This window comes from Colletes gigas, unplaced genomic scaffold, assembly GCF_013123115.1.
Source record: "Colletes gigas isolate AHSC1104 unplaced genomic scaffold, ASM1312311v1 Colletes_gigas_Sc00005, whole genome shotgun sequence".
Lineage (NCBI taxonomy): Eukaryota > Metazoa > Arthropoda > Insecta > Hymenoptera > Colletidae > Colletes > Colletes gigas.
The window spans coordinates 4,124,729-4,142,193 of record NW_025106634.1 but is presented as its reverse complement, the minus strand read 5'-3'; the positions used below and the strand labels follow the sequence as shown (position 1 = coordinate 4,142,193).

Below are 17,465 nucleotides of genomic sequence, written 5' to 3'. Positions count from 1 at the left end.
CACATAAAGCTACCTTTTCTTTAAAAGAAATCTGATAAATGCATTGTTTACTTCTTGTAACAATTAAAAATTTAATTGTTTAAACAACATTATTAAACTTTTAATAAACGCAAGATGAAAAATGATTTTTTTCATAAAGTTCTTCTTTAAAATGTGGCTATCAAGATGGACTTAACAGATTTTATTAGTTACTGATTTTTCATGCCTATTTTACAAGTTAAATAAATGACTATTATTCAAGGACATTAAATGAATTTCCTGCAAATGTTTTTTGCCATTGAAATATTGTCGTTACAAGTGCTGAATTTGATTATGAAACTGGTATGGTGTCAATAATTGGGTGTGGTATTACAAAAGTTTTGTAATGACAAAATGATCAGTGCTTGTATATGACACATTAACTATACAGTTATCACAAACTGAAGAGCTGCTCGGAGGCACGTTCCAAATCCCAATCATAAGAAGATAAAGCAACTCTTGCATCATGTTCCTCGATTCCCATATCTGTTAACCGCGTTATTTTGTAATCTAAATCAGGCATCTTAGCAGGTCCTGTAATAATTTCAATGTTTACGCGAAAACGGTTATCAATTTCCAAAGGGATCTGTATACCTACCACCTGCATACACAAACGTCCAATGTTTAGCGGTTTGACGAAACATTTCTGGATGCTCTTTATATTGTTTAGCCACTACTGCATCTTGTGGATCATCTGGTTCTGCTGCAGATAATAAAGCTTGTAATGATAGCAATACCGTGCGTAGAGTCATAGCAGCAGCCCTAAAGACAAATATTTGAAATGCACAGTACACTTTACGGTACTAGACCAATACATTGTACAATATATTGTAGCTAATTGTGTAATTACACACCATTGATCTTTTAATATATCCAAACAAATAGCACCTGTTACAGAAGATATATTAGGGTGCCATATTTTTGTTATAAATCGTACCTACAAGAAACAATAACTATTTAAACATTTATAACAGTTAGATCATAGAAAATGTACATAAGCATTGAATAATTCGTATATCACATTTTCCCTCATCATTAAATAATGTAAAACTAATAAAGAAAAGTTTTTGAGCAATATTTAAATGATTAAATGTAAAATAATTTCAAAATAGAGACATTTTTATAAGCTCAAATTAAAAGGCAACATGGAAAATGCTTTGTCATGCTTTGGGTTATACTAATCTGCATTAATCTTAAGCAGTACAAAATCAATTCTTTATCATTAACATACATTAATCATATTGACTTACAAAGTGCTTACTTTAGGAGGATTGAAGGGATATGTCTCGGGAACTTTAATCTCGAGTACAAAATTGCCTCCCTCGTATGGTGTGTCTGGTGGACCAGCAATTTCACCTTTTAATTCAGTAAAACTATCATTTACCAGCTCAAGATTTATTGCACATTTTGCAACCTGTAATAAAGTTTCAAACAGTTAATGATAGAAGCAAATAATTTCATAATATGTAACTTTTGTAAAAAAAAAAACACATACTTACCTGAATGAAAATAGCAACATTCAATTTATATAAAACAAAATTAACTCTACACTTTTCTTCATTTATAAACAAATGAACACTAAACATGCAAGAAATCAATGAAACATAAAATTACAATTGTATGGTTATTTCAATGTAAATTTCTATTGTATAGATACTCTGTTTATCGAACAACGTAAAAGTTATGTGATTTTCATTAGAAATTATAAAGCGCATACTACTTTTATCGGATGGAAGCATCACACGCAGTGCAACATTTATATTTACAAACGTTAAATCATTTTTTCAAAATGCCTGGAAAATATAACCACGGACTTATCAATGTCAATGTTTGATAATAAAATGACATAGTGTTCTCTAGTAATAATTTACAAAATTGTCATAAGATAATGATTGTGACATTCTGACGTAAATTGCCTATGTATAAACATGTGAAAACATTACATCAAAACAGATCTTAATGTGCGTGTAAAATGGATCTTCCAGAGCAGCATGAGACCGAACAAGTATGCCAGTGCTCTAAAAAATTAAAGGACAATGGTATGTACCATTTTACGAGATAATTTTATTTCTGAGAAATGGAAAACTTCATTTATGTTAGATTTAAAGTAGAGCAAAAATAATCCTGATACGCATAATTAACGTTATCTTTTAATTCATTGAAGTATCTGCGCAAAGGGCAGGATTTTATGTACAATTATCATTGCAATTAATACGAAATAATTAATGTAAATGTTTGTTTAACGTAATACACTTAACGCCTTTGTTCGGAGATGTTGAACAACAATTTTAAAAATAGATGACAGTCGAGAATACAATACAACAGGTGCCTATGCTTTGTTCGCGTTGATTTTATTAGCCAATGAATTGTGGCACATTTTTGTCACGCCACACGCAAAATTTTCTCGAAACAATATCGTACAATCAAACGATACTGTTAAACGATATTGATAGTTTCATTTCGCGAAAGACGGATCGTACTTCCTAAAGTCATGCGAATGTATTGTTCACTCACCTCCTCACTCCTTATAACCTCTTTAAATTCGCGTTTGATCCTCTGTGCCGCGATGTTCGCCATAGCTCCCGTATCGGTGGGACGGTCAGCACACTGTCATCGTCATTCGAATAGATTAACGAAGTTCTCTCAGAGCGTCAACGTGCGCGAACCTTTCAGGTAATCGTACTCGAATTTCCTCTCTCTGTCTACTCGGAAAAACGATCGTTCTAACCCGTGTTCTATGCCAAAATCTCCGCTCACGGACCATCCAATTTATCATTCAATCACCGCCGGCGCCACATTGATAGGACAAGTTGACTGTCACCCGCTCGTGTTCACCCTTTTGAATTTCGTCTATATTCACGTCGTTGTTCGTTACGGCGCCAAATTGTAAATGATAATGGCCAATTTTTATAGCGTTAGTGCCTTTAATTCAATTCCCCGTACAATTTAGAAAGGAAATTCCACGTAAATACACGTCCAAGGAAAATCCGTACACATGTCGCAAGTATGTTTTGTAAAAAAAAATTAATAATACATTTTTTATACACGATATACGAAAATTATATTTTAAAATGCAATGAATTTTAATTTCACGACGAATCAAACTAGCTGATACACTTTCGTTTGCATTTTAATATAAAAGTGAATGAAATAAAGTGTTTAGTTAATGATTTAGATACGTAGAATTTAAAATGTTGCCTCGTTATGAAATTGGCTATTAATACTTCATAAACATATGGTTATATTGCAGCGTTCATAACAAGCGTGATCGATGACGTTCATAAAGATGTTAGAAATGTCCGTTACGCGACGAAATAAAATTGGTCGTTTCTAGTTTATTATTTTCCCAGAGGTGATAAAAAAAAATAAGTACACGATAAGAAAGCGTTTACGCGGTTATGTCTGGCATTCGGTGGGCGGAGCGTAGCACTTTACGTCACGTCCGGCTTCTGAAACACTCTCTGATTGGATAGTCTCTATATGATTTCTGTTTTAGTGATGCCTGTGTCCCAGCCAGTGCGTGCCAAGAGTTTGTTACGCGCAAATTTAGAAAATTCTCGCGGACGACTTTTGCAGAGCAGAATGCCAAACATCAAAGTCTTCAGCGGCACATCGCATCCAGATTTGGCTCAACGTATCGTCGACAGGCTTGGCATAGACATTGGGAAGGTTGTCACCAAGAAATTTAGCAACCTCGAAACATGGTAATGGTCGCATTCACCGCTATAACCACGTTATTGTCATTGTATTAAACTTGGGTCTTGACCACGTGTCATTCGAATTTTCATTTATATTTTTTCGGTTGCCATTTCTTTGTTCAAAAGGCAGAGCATTTTTAGCATTTTTTCTTTATATTTATCGTTTTTTCATTAATTAATCAACCCTATCAGTGTACAAACAACCCTGTCGCGTCAGGCCGGTTCCCCCCTGTACTACTAAACTACGACGTTTAAGTTGAAGGTCAACTGGTACAATTATTAATACACCATTCTAATTAATTCTAACATCAATGTTCTGCACAAATATCAGAACGCATTTCACCTTGTATGCAACCATGATAAAAATGATTTATTACCGTGTTATTATTTACTCATCTGTTCAATGTTTGCCCATATTATCTGTATAAGATTTAAAATAAAATTAAACCTAAATATTCGTCAAAGATAAAATATTAGAGCAACAATATGTAAGGTACATTGATATTATCTTTTCAATGTACAAATCGATTAATATGGTTACTATAATTCAAATATGTATAAATTCCTTGTACAATATGTATGAATTTCTTAATCTCTTTCTCTTTTTTTTTTTCCTTTTTTAATCTATATTTACACACTTTTAAATTAATTTATCTTGCTTATGGTACATATTTGTTCTTATAACAACAATTGTGTAATAGTTTCCTCATAAACATTTTATTTAATCTGTTTTTTTAGCGTGGAGATAGGGGAATCTGTTCGAGGAGAAGATGTGTACATTGTACAAAGTGGAAGCGGCGAAGTAAATGACAATTTAATGGAATTATTGATTATGATCAATGCATGTAAAATTGCTTCTGCGTCTCGGGTAACTGCTGTAATTCCTTGTTTTCCGTATGCAAGACAAGACAAGAAGGATAAGGTAAGATACATGGCTAAGATGATACGTGTCTATAATTTTTATCTAATACAGAATATTAATAAAAACTTAACAAAATAGTTTCAACGAATGAAATTGAAATTATTTATATTATTTGTGATCTTACAGTTTTGTCCCCATTATATGGTATCTTGTAGCACATATACGTATGTACTTTCACCATAATATAAAAAATATTTGTTAAAACCTTATGTCGGTATATTTCTACTACTTACATTATTTTTTTTTACAAATTTCAATTGCTCGTTAATCACTATCAGTTATAGAAATCAGTATCATACTCGGATAATGTGTAATAGCACTTTATTGTTATGATTTAACTTTATGTTGTGATATCCATTTGAGTGTAAAATGTCTACACCTATGTGAAAACGTGTATTCACACATTGTTATATTATATTAGAGTGTGATAATATATTTCTATAATTTTTCACTTTAAAAAATACATTCCATTCTATTAACTTCCAAAGACAATTTATACAATATTTGTGATATCGATAGAAATGAATAAAATTAGTATTTTCTATTATTATTTGTTAACAAGCAAATGTATGCAAAATATATTCCGTACAAAATTACTTTATAAAATGAATAAATATAACAAAATCGTGTGAATATAAAGCACTTACATAACAATACAACTTACAAAAAATTATGCTTCAGTGAATTCTAATACTTTAGATTCAAAATAGTCATCTTGTTGATGTATGCCATTGATTAACACAATTAAACTGCTTTGCACATGCAAATAGAGAAGCTACTTTGTGTAGGAAAAACATAGTATAGTTACAGTTTCAATAAAATAATATAACATGTAAATTCCTAATTCAGCTCTACATAATATATCCATATACTTTTGTAGTTGAATGTTTATTATATGCTTATTTCTCTCAAGTAAGCGTTTCAGACGTAATAATCATACTTTGTACATATTTCAAATGCTTTATTTCATAGGTTGAGGCTTGACCAGATTGTTTACATTTTTTTTGTATGTGTCTATAATTACACCGTGGGCTCTCAATAAGGATGTTGTATCTTATTTGAGAAGGAGTTAAATTTTTTTTTTTTATATGATGTCTTCACAGGGTGGTGATGGAGGTGACAACTCAAATTCTAAGAATCAAATTATCATGAAGTCAAACGAGTGGAAATTCAGGGTAACTTCTAACGGTCTTATTATGATATATTTATTGTTTCATAGCTTTGCAACAGACCAATGGAGCAATATCATATTTGGAATGCAAAACATGAATTCTCATCATCATATGAAATATGCTTGTAACTTTCTTGCTTATCTTATTGGGCTGTACCAAATGGTATGCTTTTAGTACAGGATACACACTATATATTACATCATACATACTTTTTTAATGAAATCATAACTAACGTAGGTTAATGTTAAAAGTCAAAGTTATAAAGTAACCTGTATATAAATAACTTGCAGCGTTAAAAATATATTGCGGACAATTTATATATTGTATTTAAACATTTGGTACTCATAATTATACTAGTATTTCGTAATTTAAAACAAGGCATGGAAATTATACATACAATAAAACATTTACTTATTTCAGTAAATTTTCATGTATAATCATGTAGTGTAGCATGCACATTAAAAAAGGTACTTATCATACTAAAAGAATTAATTATTCATTTTATAAATTTCACGAGAAAACTTAAAATTTCAAAATGCATTTCAATCTTGAAAAGGAAAGGAAAAAACGAACATGCATTGTTTGAAACAAATATTTTAGTCATATACATAATTTGCATGGATCAATTATGGAAAAATATTAATGTTAATTAATGTATATATGTGGTATTAGTACAATGATCAATTTTATATTTCGTATATTATGGGAAAGTAACTTAAATGGGATAAAACTTCTTGAAATTTTGCAACATTCTTGGTTTCTCTAAAGAAGCAGCATTATTTTCCACTAGTAAAAAAAACAAACTAGCAAAGCAGTAAACAACAAATATTTTATAAGCGAAAGCATATTATGTTTGGTAATAATCTAAGGTTATCAGAAGTAGATAACCCATGTGATCATTGCAAAACTGATACTAGAATTCATCGAGGGGGGCCTTTCATGCATTCATATTATAAGATACATTGAATTTATCTTGGTCTACTAATTTTTTCAGTTAAGAGCGTTATTATTAGTATCACAGATTTAAGACATTAATAATTACACAGTACTGTGGCTTCGAAAAATATATTAATAATAATTACTAATTTGATGAAGATTTGTTAATAATGTATATAATAATTATTGAAAATGTTTATTAAAAATTTATAAATAATATAATAATAATATTTTGCTGTTGATAAATGATTTATTTAATACATCTTTACGTATCTTGTAAGTTTTAAAGGGATTATATTGTAAAACTATTAAAAGATTTCTAATGCATACTTCCAAGTTTCTGAATAGTTGGGTATTTTCAGGATTTTGTGCCCGACCTCTCTACAGTGAGTATAAGAGCAATAAAATTGTCGAGTGAAACGTTTGTAACTATAACTCGATGAACAATTTCAATTTGTAATATCATTTTTAGTTTCTTACAAAACTTTCTTTGTAGGACTAACAAAACTTATAATTGTGGCTATATGGCACAATGGAACCCCTATGAATGAATGAATGAATGAACTATTTGGTCAAAGCATATTGATATATGAATGAGAGGGCAAAATATTAATATAATAGCATTCTACATACATTCTTAATAATCTATATACACATAACGGGGTACACATCTGTATGTTAAATGGGTACTAATTATTATGTTGCTGAAAATGTTATTGTCTAAGTATACTAATCAAAAAGTGCCTATCTTATTAACGAAATAGTGCTTTAGCAAGAAAGAACTGTGATTGTGTTGTCTTGTAAATAGTATGTCATGCCAATGAAATGATTTGCAAATAAAAACATTCGTTAAGTTGTTAACATTAGTCAGCTTTTGTGAAATTTATGCTCACAATAGACAGTTTTATTAAAATGAATTAATTGTAATCATTTCCCTGAGCACAATGCATTTCTCACTATCAAGCGAATTTTTGTTAATTGTTTTAACGTTAATAGTTTATTATTGCATTTGTTACATACCTCTGTTATTATTTCAAATTTACAAAATACTCTTTTTCACCGTTCTCCATGTTTTAAGTGTCATTGTGCAAAGCCAAGAAATAAAAATGCACTGTGTTCTGTTTTATAATTAAAGTTTGAACTCTGCTTTGTTTATATTTTTTTTGTTGAGTCTAACTGGGGTGCATTTGCAACATATCGTTTTTCTTTTAGTCATTATGTACACGTGTACAATTTTTAATGAAAATTTCAGTAGTAAACAGCCATTGTATTTATATTTTGTCCCCTCTAAAGCGAATAATTAATTTTTCCTCTTCTTCCTTAACATGACTTTTTTATATACCTGTATTTGGTTGTACTGACCTTTGTTTATCAATTTTTTTACAACTTTTTAAATGCTACAAAAATTTTAACAGCAATTTTTTTCAAATTGCAGGATATTTCCAGTTGCAAATGGACTTGAGAGACTCGCATTATATCGCGAAATTTAAATTCTCTGTTTGTTTTTCAGAGTCGTGCACCTATCTCAGCGAAATTAGTAGCAAACATGTTGTCGGTAGCGGGAGCCGATCACATCATTACAATGGATTTGCATGCCAGTCAAATTCAAGGCTTTTTCGACATTCCAGTTGATAATTTATTCGCTGAACCTGCTGTCCTCAAATGGATCAAGGAAAATATTGTTGAATGGCGAAATAGCATTATTGTTTCTCCAGATGCTGGCGGTGCCAAAAGGTAATGCATTGATATAAGAAATTTACTTGAAATGAGCATATCAAAGAATTTTGACCCCAATAGGGTAACATCGATTGCTGATCGATTAAATGTAGAATTTGCGCTTATACACAAAGAAAGGAAAAAGGCAAACGAGGTTGCCAGTATGGTATTAGTTGGAGATGTAAAAGATAGAGTCGCCATTTTAGTAGATGATATGGCCGACACTTGCGGTACTATTTGCCATGCAGCGGAAAAACTCTTAGAAGCTGGTGCCACGAAAGTATACGCAATTTTAACACACGGCATTTTCAGTGGCCCAGCAATTAGCAGAATTAATAATGCTTGTTTCGAAGCTGTTGTAGTAACAAACACCATTCCTCAAGATGGTCATATGAAGGATTGTCCAAAGATACAGGTGGATAGACACAATTACTATTAAATAAGATTTTGAATAAATTCCAATTAAATTTTATGTACTTTTTAGTGCATTGATGTATCAATGATGTTTGCCGAAGCCGTGAGACGGACTCACAATGGTGAATCTGTATCGTATTTGTTTTCAAATGTACCGTATTAGACATAAATCTTCCCTATAATGTACTGTATTGAATTATGTAAAAAGAACGCAAATCTTTTTACATCCGTTTACTGTTATCCTTAGTATAGTTTAAACTAACTTGCCTACAGGAGTAATCTTGGAACAAGCGCTTGTGTTCTATTTTTAAATTGAAAACCGTATGTGCTCTTTTTTTCCTAGGTGTATGTAGGAAATGAGATATTAGATAGATAAAAAGTATACTGTATTATCCATTTTGAGCAAAAACTAAGTTGGTAATTGATAGGTATCAACGAGAATTCTCAAAGTGAAAGTGTTTAATGATAATTAAATTTTGCTAGACTGCTATTTAATAGGCAGTACACATTACTGTTCTGTTTAAATTATAGTGATTATATCATTTAATTTAAAACTTATTCAGAACGTTAAAAGTAACGTATCTGTTACTGCAATACGAAATGACATTTACATTTATCCTGGCACGTGTATGCGTGACTCGGGATGAAATCTATTGCAATGGGTGAAAATATAAACATTCATGCAATGTAATCACGCCATCAGAGGCATATCTCGTTTTTACAGATAAACGCAAAAAGTTTGTAATATCTGTGTAAAATTTTTCACACGATAATGCAAAGCGTCGGAAAGACTACATTTTTACAATTCTAATATAATTTGGTATTGTACTTTAATACATTGTCTTCTACATCGTATGTAATAAGAAAAATAATGTTGAAGGGACACTATTTTTTTCGACTATCTTTTACTACAACAATTTTTAAGAAAACAAAAATAACTATTTATATGAATATATTTGTATTGCCAAAAACAATTATTACCTCATTTAATGGAGGAATGTGACTGCTGCAGTCATCAACTTACTTAGCTTCGGACCAATATTACACGAAAATATAAGTCAATATAAACACAGCATCATTTACGTGCAAATTTTTCTTAATTCGATAAAAAATGCCACCTGTTAATGAATTGAACATTGTAATAAATATCTTAAAAAAAATACAATTTTTATTTTTTTATTTCTATATTGGAAAAATTATGTACACAATTGCTATTATTTTTATTTGACTACTAATACAAAGATAGCTTAAATTGAATGCCATACTTACGAACTATACCGTGTTTAAGTGTTTAGAAATACTTTCTTAGAATAAACGCTATAATTTTATAAATGTAATTGAAGCAAATATCCTCAAGTACAATTACTTCATTAGTTAAATATCAAATTAATTCAATTTCTATTATTAATTACTATATATTGACCTATGATTTATATATTGCACTATAATACTTTAATTTCATTATATTCTATTGAATTGTATGATTAATAAATGTTTATTATTACATTATGCTGTGTATTCTAATAAAATAATTATAAAAATTACCAATTGGGAAAGGAACATCGTAAATACATAAAATAATATATTACATAATTACATCACAGAATATTATTCTGTACAAATAATAATAAAAATAAAAAATCAATTATTTAACATAATTTATCATTTGATTTTAGTATTATATATAATGACTTCGTGGAGGTACAAAATTGTTTACTTTTACGTTTAAAAAAAATTTACAAATCTTATAAAATACAACATATAAAATTGCTATAATTTGTTTGAATACATAGTTGTTAAGTTATTCTTTTAAATTATATAAGCTATTTACATGTAACGAGATTATAATGATCATTTAATTTCGAGACTTCTTTTAATATTACAAAATAGAAGGTACTATCACGAAACCATAAATTATTACATTTCTGTATTCTTCATGGTTTCTTAAATAAAATATCTAGGATGAAAGAGTGCATAATTTCTAAAGAAATTCGTATAAATCTATTGATAAACACATTAAACGTTCTATTTTTTTTTTTTTTTTTGCAAATACTTCTCATGTAAGAAATACAATTATGAAATTTATTGCTATGTTCCGCATTTTTTATGATTTACTACAACCTGGTGGTAGCTTTATATCGAAAACTATTGGTGGATTACTTGGCAAATAATTTAGATCACATGTTGACGCATTTATATATATTATCTTGCCATCAGTTGAAATACCATACCCTATTACAAAGATATTAGCATGTAATTTCTTTCGAAAAAAAAACAAAAAAATATAGACATTACCTTCGTGTATATGACCAAAAACGTGATACTTTGGTTGAACTCGATTCTGTACCGTAGACAGTAATTCTACACATCCAGCTCGTACTTTATTACAGCATAAATCACCATGACCTATAGGGGGCGTGTGCGTTATAAGAATATCTGTATCTGACGGTATCCTATTCCACTTCGAAAGAAGCAGTTCTCCGCGAGGTAAATTAAATGCCCAATTACAAAATTCTGGTTGCCTGAAACACGGAATAATCGTTTTTTAAGTTTTTAAATTAATTTTAACGTTAACGTAAATAAACATATTTACCATGGCGAACCATATAACTTTATTCCATGGATTATAATTTCGGAATCTTCTAAATAAGTACAATTTGTCAAATAATCCTTAACATTAGTGGTTTGTATGGCTTCTGCCAGAATGTCTCTGGACATTCCCAATGTGGGTATGTCAAAGGGATGTGTAAATGTTGAATCAAAACTGAGCTCATGATTACCAGCAATAACAATTTTATTTTTATGCGGCAAATTACCTGCAATAATACAAAATATATACATTAATAATATAAGATACGTACAGTAGTTATTTTCATATTGAATTGCTCACCAATCCATTTATTAAACTCTATAACTTCTTGTAAATTGCCACATTTTGTAAAATCTCCAGCATGGATGAAGATATCTCCCATAGGTATATCAAATTTTAAGAACGGCGTTAACGAATGAGTATCACTCATACAGACAACGCGAAGCTACAATATAATTAAGCATATTAAATTCTATTTTATTCACAATTTATAACATCGACACTGAGTCAGATTCAAACAGACATCTTATAATAAATAAAAATAACTGATGGTCTGAATATTTTACCTTGTCATTTGGAGCATCGGTTGTTGGATGTTTAGCATTTATTTTGATGACTTTCTGCTTTTGTGACAATTCATGCCAGGCTTCTGTAGGATCGTTTGTTAATGGATGAATCTCTATCTCCATGCTGGAAAGATTAACAGAACTGTCAGATGCAATTGTTATTGTAACAATAAATCAGAGTGACAATTGTCACAGTTAACTAATCGTATACGTACGTTAATTTAATTTCATTTTGTACTTTTTATGTGTGAAAATTCACAACATTACCAATAATGGCAATTCTAAATTTGGGTGAAGATTCATTTACTCATTTATTCATTTCATAGAGAGATGACTTGTTGGGCAAGCACCGAGGAACCGAACGTTGCAAGGGGCTAGGGGAGTGGATCTTCGCGCCGCCTAATTCCCACCAGAAACTCCCGCTCTTACGTCACGCTACATAGTAGTAGGATCTCCACATCCACGAAAGATAAAGGTTTGTCTTATTTATGGTTAATACTTTGAACTTATGGCTACGCCAATGACGTTCAATATGGTTTTATCTTATTTTTCCTTGATACGTTTTATTCGCGTTCTTCGTCACACGATGGAATTGTAGTGGTGATCGACACAGCCAATAATGACAATGCATGTGAGGACAGCGTACCTAGCCATCAAGTCGTCTCTCTATCTTATTATAACTCAGACGATTGATTTTTGTTACTTACAACATTTTACGTATTCTCTAATTTACCTGTATTCAACCATATTGAACCGATTTAAATGCTTTAATGTAGCTTCGAAGTTTTTCGAAATTATTTATATGCCGGTAAAATGATCAAAGTTTTCCCGCCTAAATTTCTGTATTCATACAATCCAATGTAAACAAATTTATTCACATTTCAATGTAATTTTTTATGTCAAATAGTTAAGTATTGCTTAATTTTATGTATCTTGTTCAATATAAATTTACATATACGTGGCCTATTTATAGTCACAATGATTCATTTATTCATGGAATTGAAATTGTGATTGCTTATACAGGGTGTTCGGCCATCTCTGGGAAAAATTTTAATGGGGGATTCTAGAGGCCAAAATAAGACGAAAATCAAGAATACCAATTTGTCGATGGAGGCTTCGTTAAAAAGTTATTAACAATGAAATTCAAAAAATTCAAATCGTTCTGGAAAAATTATTTTCGGTTGCGGGGGTCCATTGCCATCATTTTTGGTGAATAGACATACCCCCGAAATCCTACCCACTTTCTAGAAAAAAATTCGAGAAGGTGTGAAATTTTTCGACGGAAAAAAAATTTTTCAAATCGATCTAAAAAAATTATTTTCGGTTGCGGGGATCAGTTACAATCATTTTTGGTCATTACACGTACCCCCGAAATCCTGCGCATTTTCGAGAAAAAAATTCAGTAGGGGCGGAACTTCAAACGTTAATAACTTTTTAACAAAGTCTCTATCAACAAATTGTTATTCTTGATTTTCGTCGTATTTTGGCCTCTAGAATACCCCACTAAAATTTTTCCCAGGTGTGGCCGAACACCCTGTATAATATTTTTTTCAGATTTTAATGACTGTAGCAATTAATCATCTCGTGATTTTAAGAGCTACTTTCCCAATAATAACTATCTTTATAAGTTTCGAAACTAATCGTGATAGTTGTTACTGCTGAGATTGTTATCAGTATCACAAATACATATAACCGATATCTACGTTTGTGATACAAAGTAAGAATAAAGAAAGTACATAGAAAAAAAAAATGACTAGTAATAATGATAACGCTATAATTGTAGTACTATCATCAACGTTTTATTTCCAGCGTGTAAACATATTTACAAGTGGTGGAAATGTGTTTTGACGATGATCAATTAGCTGTTTATCTAGAATTTTTTTTTAGCCTCACGTCAATCACCATTCTTCAAACTGCATTCAACTTCAAAACAAACGTATGAATGGTATTTAATGTTTAAAGGTGGTTGCACATCGAATATGCATTCGTGCGGATTTCAAATTGCACGATTAATTCGAAATGAAAATTTAATTGAAACTCAACATTGGACGCAGATCTATGCGAATATACGAGTACTTTAATGTGCGTGGTCCATTTAAAATTTACAGTTTGGATTGTTCATGTGGATGCACGTATATGTATACGTGCAATTCGAAAGACGTATGGATATGCATTTAACGTTGGACTAGCCTTAGGGTAAAGTGCAAATAATGATCAACATACTTGACGACATTAGTTGCACTTTGTTCATTAAAAGCTCAGTCCGAGTGGACTTTAATCTTTATCAGTATTTAATATGTAAATGTTCTCGTTTAGTACGGCAGTTTTTTTTGTTTTGATTTTTAAATGCACAACAACTGCCACATATAAGCAGTTCATAATTCATCCAGTATTCAGGACTAATTATACCGCTGTAACTTCGTTGTTCAACAATATATTCTTACGACATTAGAAACAAGCAGCTGCTAAAATGTTTCTGCGATCAGTAAGTAATTTATCAAGAAATATAAAACGAGTATTCCATACAGTATAAAATTTTAAACGAGTTATGTAAATATCTATTAAATTATCATTTTCATAAATATGTGAAAATAATTTGATACAAGGATTTAATATGCCAGTTTATATAAAATTACGGTATTTTCAACTACATATTATACGATTTCTAGGTATTGAAACAAAAGACAAGTCATAAGTTGATGCAATTATTTTCAACAAAAACTGAGTCTGTTACAGGATGCAGCTTTGGTAAGCGTGATAATGTAGTACAAGCGGATCCTGTTACAATTTTACTTTTCTTATTATTTTATTATATGGTTAATTTTTATTTTAGCAATAACAGATACTCAGAGAGAAATGCAAGAATTGGCAAGGAAGTTTACAAGAGAAGAAATTATACCAGTAGCTTCTGAATATGATAAAAGTGGAAAATATCCATGGGATATTATAAAGAAAGCGTGGAGTTTAGGACTTCTGAATGGACATGTTCCTGCACATTGCGGTATAATTATAAATAAATGAAAGCATGCTATATGTATGTAACTTATAAGTTTCTATTAATCAGAAATTTACAAATCATTACTGTTGTAGGAGGAATGGAAGTTGGCATTTTCGACAGCTGTTTAGTTACGGAAGAATTTGCGTATGGTTGTACAGGAATATCAACTGCATTAGAAGGATCGGGATTGGGTGTTAGTATTATAGGACGTTTTTAACTTGTATTTGTATAAATCGGACACACTGCATTTTAAATTGGATGTATTTTATCTGTAGCAAGCTCCAGTAATTGCATTTGGAACAAAAGAACAACAAAAGAAATATCTTGGAAGACTCATTGAGGAACCACTTGTTGCTGTAAGATAGTTGAATAAAAATTTAAATATATATGTACTATTAACCCCTTGCACTACGCTGAAATTCGAAAAAAAGCCGTGCCTAACCCATACGCCCGAAACATGATATATCGATCGACGGAATATCGATATTTACGAGTTCGACTCCGTGGTATTCAAGTTTGGCCTAAAATTTTCATCGCGAGTCAGACTCGTGAAAATAGTGCAAGGGGTTAATCGTAATTTTTATTTTTACAATAAAAAAATTACAGGCATATTGTGTTACTGAACCTGGGGCCGGATCCGATGTAGCGGGCGTTAAAACGAGAGCCGAGAAGAAAGGAAAAGAATGGATTCTTAATGGAACAAAAATGTGGATAACAAATGGAGGTGTTGCCAACTGGTATAATCAATTTATAGTTACACTGTAATATTACTTATATTGTTTAGTACATTAAGAAAACAATGTTCTTTAGGTATTTCGTGTTGGCAAGATCAAATCCTGACCCAAAGGCGTCAGTAAGTAAAGCTTTTACAGCTTTTATCGTTGAACGTGAAAGCGATGGTTTATCGGTTGGTCGTAAGGTAAATTTTCTTATTATCGAAGTGTTGATATATTATTTTGAAATCATTGCATTTTGTTAATTGAAACTGCATTGTTTTGGAATGCTAAGGAAATAAACATGGGTCAAAGAGCTTCCGACACTCGAATGATAACGTTCGAAGACGTTCGCGTTCCGGAAGAAAATGTTTTAGGCGCGGAAGGCAAAGGTTTTATAATTGCTATGAAAACCTTTGATAAGACCAGACCTATGGTATGACAATGATATTTCTTAAAAGGAAGAAACGAAACTGAAATGTTTGAATGTTCTATTTTATTCTTCTTATAGGTGGCAGCTGGCTCTATTGGCTTGGCGCAGAGGGCGCTAGATGAAGCTACAAAATATGCAATAGAACGTAAAACGTTTAATAAACCAATAGCGGAACATCAAGCTGTAGCATTTATGCTCGCAGATATGGCAGTTGGCGTCGAAACGGCCAGACTGGCATGGATGAAAGCGGCTTGGGCTGCTGATCAGGGTCTTCCAACAGCAACAGCTCTTGCCAGTATTGCAAAATGTTACGGTGGAGATATAGCTAATAAGTGTGCAACAGATGCAGTGCAAGTACGAAATCGATTTTAATGACGCATATCTAGTTGACTGTTATCATTTCCATTTATTACTTTATACTTTTACTATGTTCCAGATTTTTGGTGGTGCTGGTTTCAATACCGAGTATCCGGTTGAGAAGTTGATGCGAGATGCAAAGATTTATCAAATCTATGAAGGCACTGCCCAAATTCAAAGACTGATTATATCACGTCATCTTATTAACGGAGCTAAAGAAAGGAGTATATAATGATTTTATATTCAGTATTGCATTATTTATTTAATAAGGACCGAAGTAATTATTCTTATATAAATATGTATTTTTTGATATATTTAAGGTGTGTGCACATACAGAAAATTATTTTCTGCCACTTACAATAAAAGTATTCTATGAATATAATATTACATACATTATGTATTTACGCATGTATATTTTTGTAACATTTCGTATGTACATTGTTAAACGTCAATATTTTACGATTCGTTAATCGGGTGTTTTTATTTTATAATATTTCTCATTACTAGTTAGAGAATACCGTGAATGCACTTACGAATAGAGCTATTCTATGTTTCATATTTCGCGCTTTTCGATGCCAGATAGCGCTGCTGGCGTTGTCCGAAAGCGTTAGTCAAGTGTATTGTACAATGAAAAGGGATTACATCGCATTATGTCCGTCAGGCTATAGTTTTTACACGGTTATATTTGGTGAAGTCGTGCGTGACGAGTTATGCAACATTCGGTGTAAAAGCGCCCCATAATAGGACGACCAGATATTGTGACACCTGACCTACTTAGACAGTATCGTCGTATTTAAGACAGTGGTAAATTGACAACATTTCTAACCCGAAAAACGCATTTGACAGCCTTTCAATTCGCAGATTCTAAATGCTCGCAAACACGAGAGGGCAGAGAAATCCTTCGGAAATTGCGTCTTTCTGCGATACATTAT

The 17,465-nt window shown here is 31.3% G+C and overlaps 5 protein-coding genes across 12 annotated transcripts in view; 3 read left to right on the top strand and 2 right to left on the bottom strand.

Moving 5' to 3' along the window:
• Positions 1-99: 99 nt before the first annotated feature.
• Positions 100-2,667, bottom strand: LOC122395464 (ubiquitin-conjugating enzyme E2-22 kDa). 2 transcript variants are annotated; one of them, XM_043393078.1, is made up of 5 exons: positions 1,518-1,753; positions 1,280-1,432; positions 873-955; positions 617-780; positions 100-552 (listed from the first exon to the last, which is right to left on the bottom strand). In XM_043393078.1, the coding sequence occupies exons 1-5, from the start codon at positions 1,602-1,604 to the stop codon at positions 413-415; spliced, it is 627 nt and encodes a 208-aa protein (XP_043249013.1). In that variant the 5' UTR covers positions 1,605-1,753; the 3' UTR covers positions 100-412. The 2 variants fall into 2 exon arrangements, with proteins under 2 accessions (XP_043249013.1, XP_043249014.1); XM_043393079.1 differs by lacking the exon at positions 1,518-1,753 and adding an exon at positions 2,533-2,667 and having other exon boundaries at positions 107-552.
• Positions 1,888-10,166, top strand: LOC122395462 (ribose-phosphate pyrophosphokinase 1). 5 transcript variants are annotated; one of them, XM_043393072.1, is made up of 7 exons: positions 1,888-2,057; positions 3,515-3,722; positions 4,455-4,638; positions 7,109-7,132; positions 8,257-8,480; positions 8,544-8,877; positions 8,947-10,166. In XM_043393072.1, exons 1-7 carry the CDS (start codon positions 1,991-1,993, stop codon positions 9,037-9,039), a joined length of 1,134 nt encoding a protein of 377 aa, XP_043249007.1. In that variant the 5' UTR covers positions 1,888-1,990; the 3' UTR covers positions 9,040-10,166. The 5 variants fall into 5 exon arrangements, with proteins under 5 accessions (XP_043249007.1, XP_043249006.1, XP_043249010.1 ...); XM_043393071.1 differs by lacking the exon at positions 7,109-7,132 and adding an exon at positions 5,742-5,813 and having other exon boundaries at positions 1,890-2,057; XM_043393074.1 differs by lacking the exons at positions 1,888-2,057; positions 7,109-7,132 and adding exons at positions 2,585-2,691; positions 5,742-5,813.
• Positions 10,167-10,832: 666 nt separating this feature from the next.
• LOC122395463 (metallophosphoesterase domain-containing protein 1) lies at positions 10,833-12,389 on the bottom strand. Of its 2 annotated transcripts, XM_043393077.1 has the most exons (6): positions 12,248-12,389; positions 12,033-12,156; positions 11,767-11,911; positions 11,470-11,692; positions 11,172-11,398; positions 10,833-11,108 (listed from the first exon to the last, which is right to left on the bottom strand). In XM_043393077.1, the coding sequence occupies exons 2-6, from the start codon at positions 12,153-12,155 to the stop codon at positions 10,981-10,983; spliced, it is 846 nt and encodes a 281-aa protein (XP_043249012.1). In that variant the 5' UTR covers position 12,156; positions 12,248-12,389; the 3' UTR covers positions 10,833-10,980. The 2 variants fall into 2 exon arrangements, with proteins under 2 accessions (XP_043249012.1, XP_043249011.1); XM_043393076.1 differs by having other exon boundaries at positions 10,833-11,398.
• Positions 12,390-14,160: 1,771 nt separating this feature from the next.
• On the top strand, positions 14,161-16,884 carry LOC122395460 (probable medium-chain specific acyl-CoA dehydrogenase, mitochondrial). Its single transcript, XM_043393068.1, has 10 exons — positions 14,161-14,517; positions 14,702-14,780; positions 14,866-15,033; positions 15,123-15,223; positions 15,306-15,386; positions 15,637-15,767; positions 15,841-15,949; positions 16,039-16,179; positions 16,255-16,530; positions 16,613-16,884. The coding sequence occupies exons 1-10, from the start codon at positions 14,503-14,505 to the stop codon at positions 16,763-16,765; spliced, it is 1,254 nt and encodes a 417-aa protein (XP_043249003.1). The 5' UTR covers positions 14,161-14,502; the 3' UTR covers positions 16,766-16,884.
• Positions 16,885-17,000: 116 nt separating this feature from the next.
• The window catches only part of LOC122395458 (nuclear hormone receptor FTZ-F1), an 85,695-nt gene continuing 85,230 nt past the window's right edge, over positions 17,001-17,465 (top strand). For both annotated transcript variants that reach the window (XM_043393066.1, XM_043393065.1), the window contains exon 1: positions 17,001-17,337. The gene's annotated coding sequence lies outside the window, so the exon portion shown is untranslated. The remainder of the gene's footprint in view (positions 17,338-17,465) is intronic.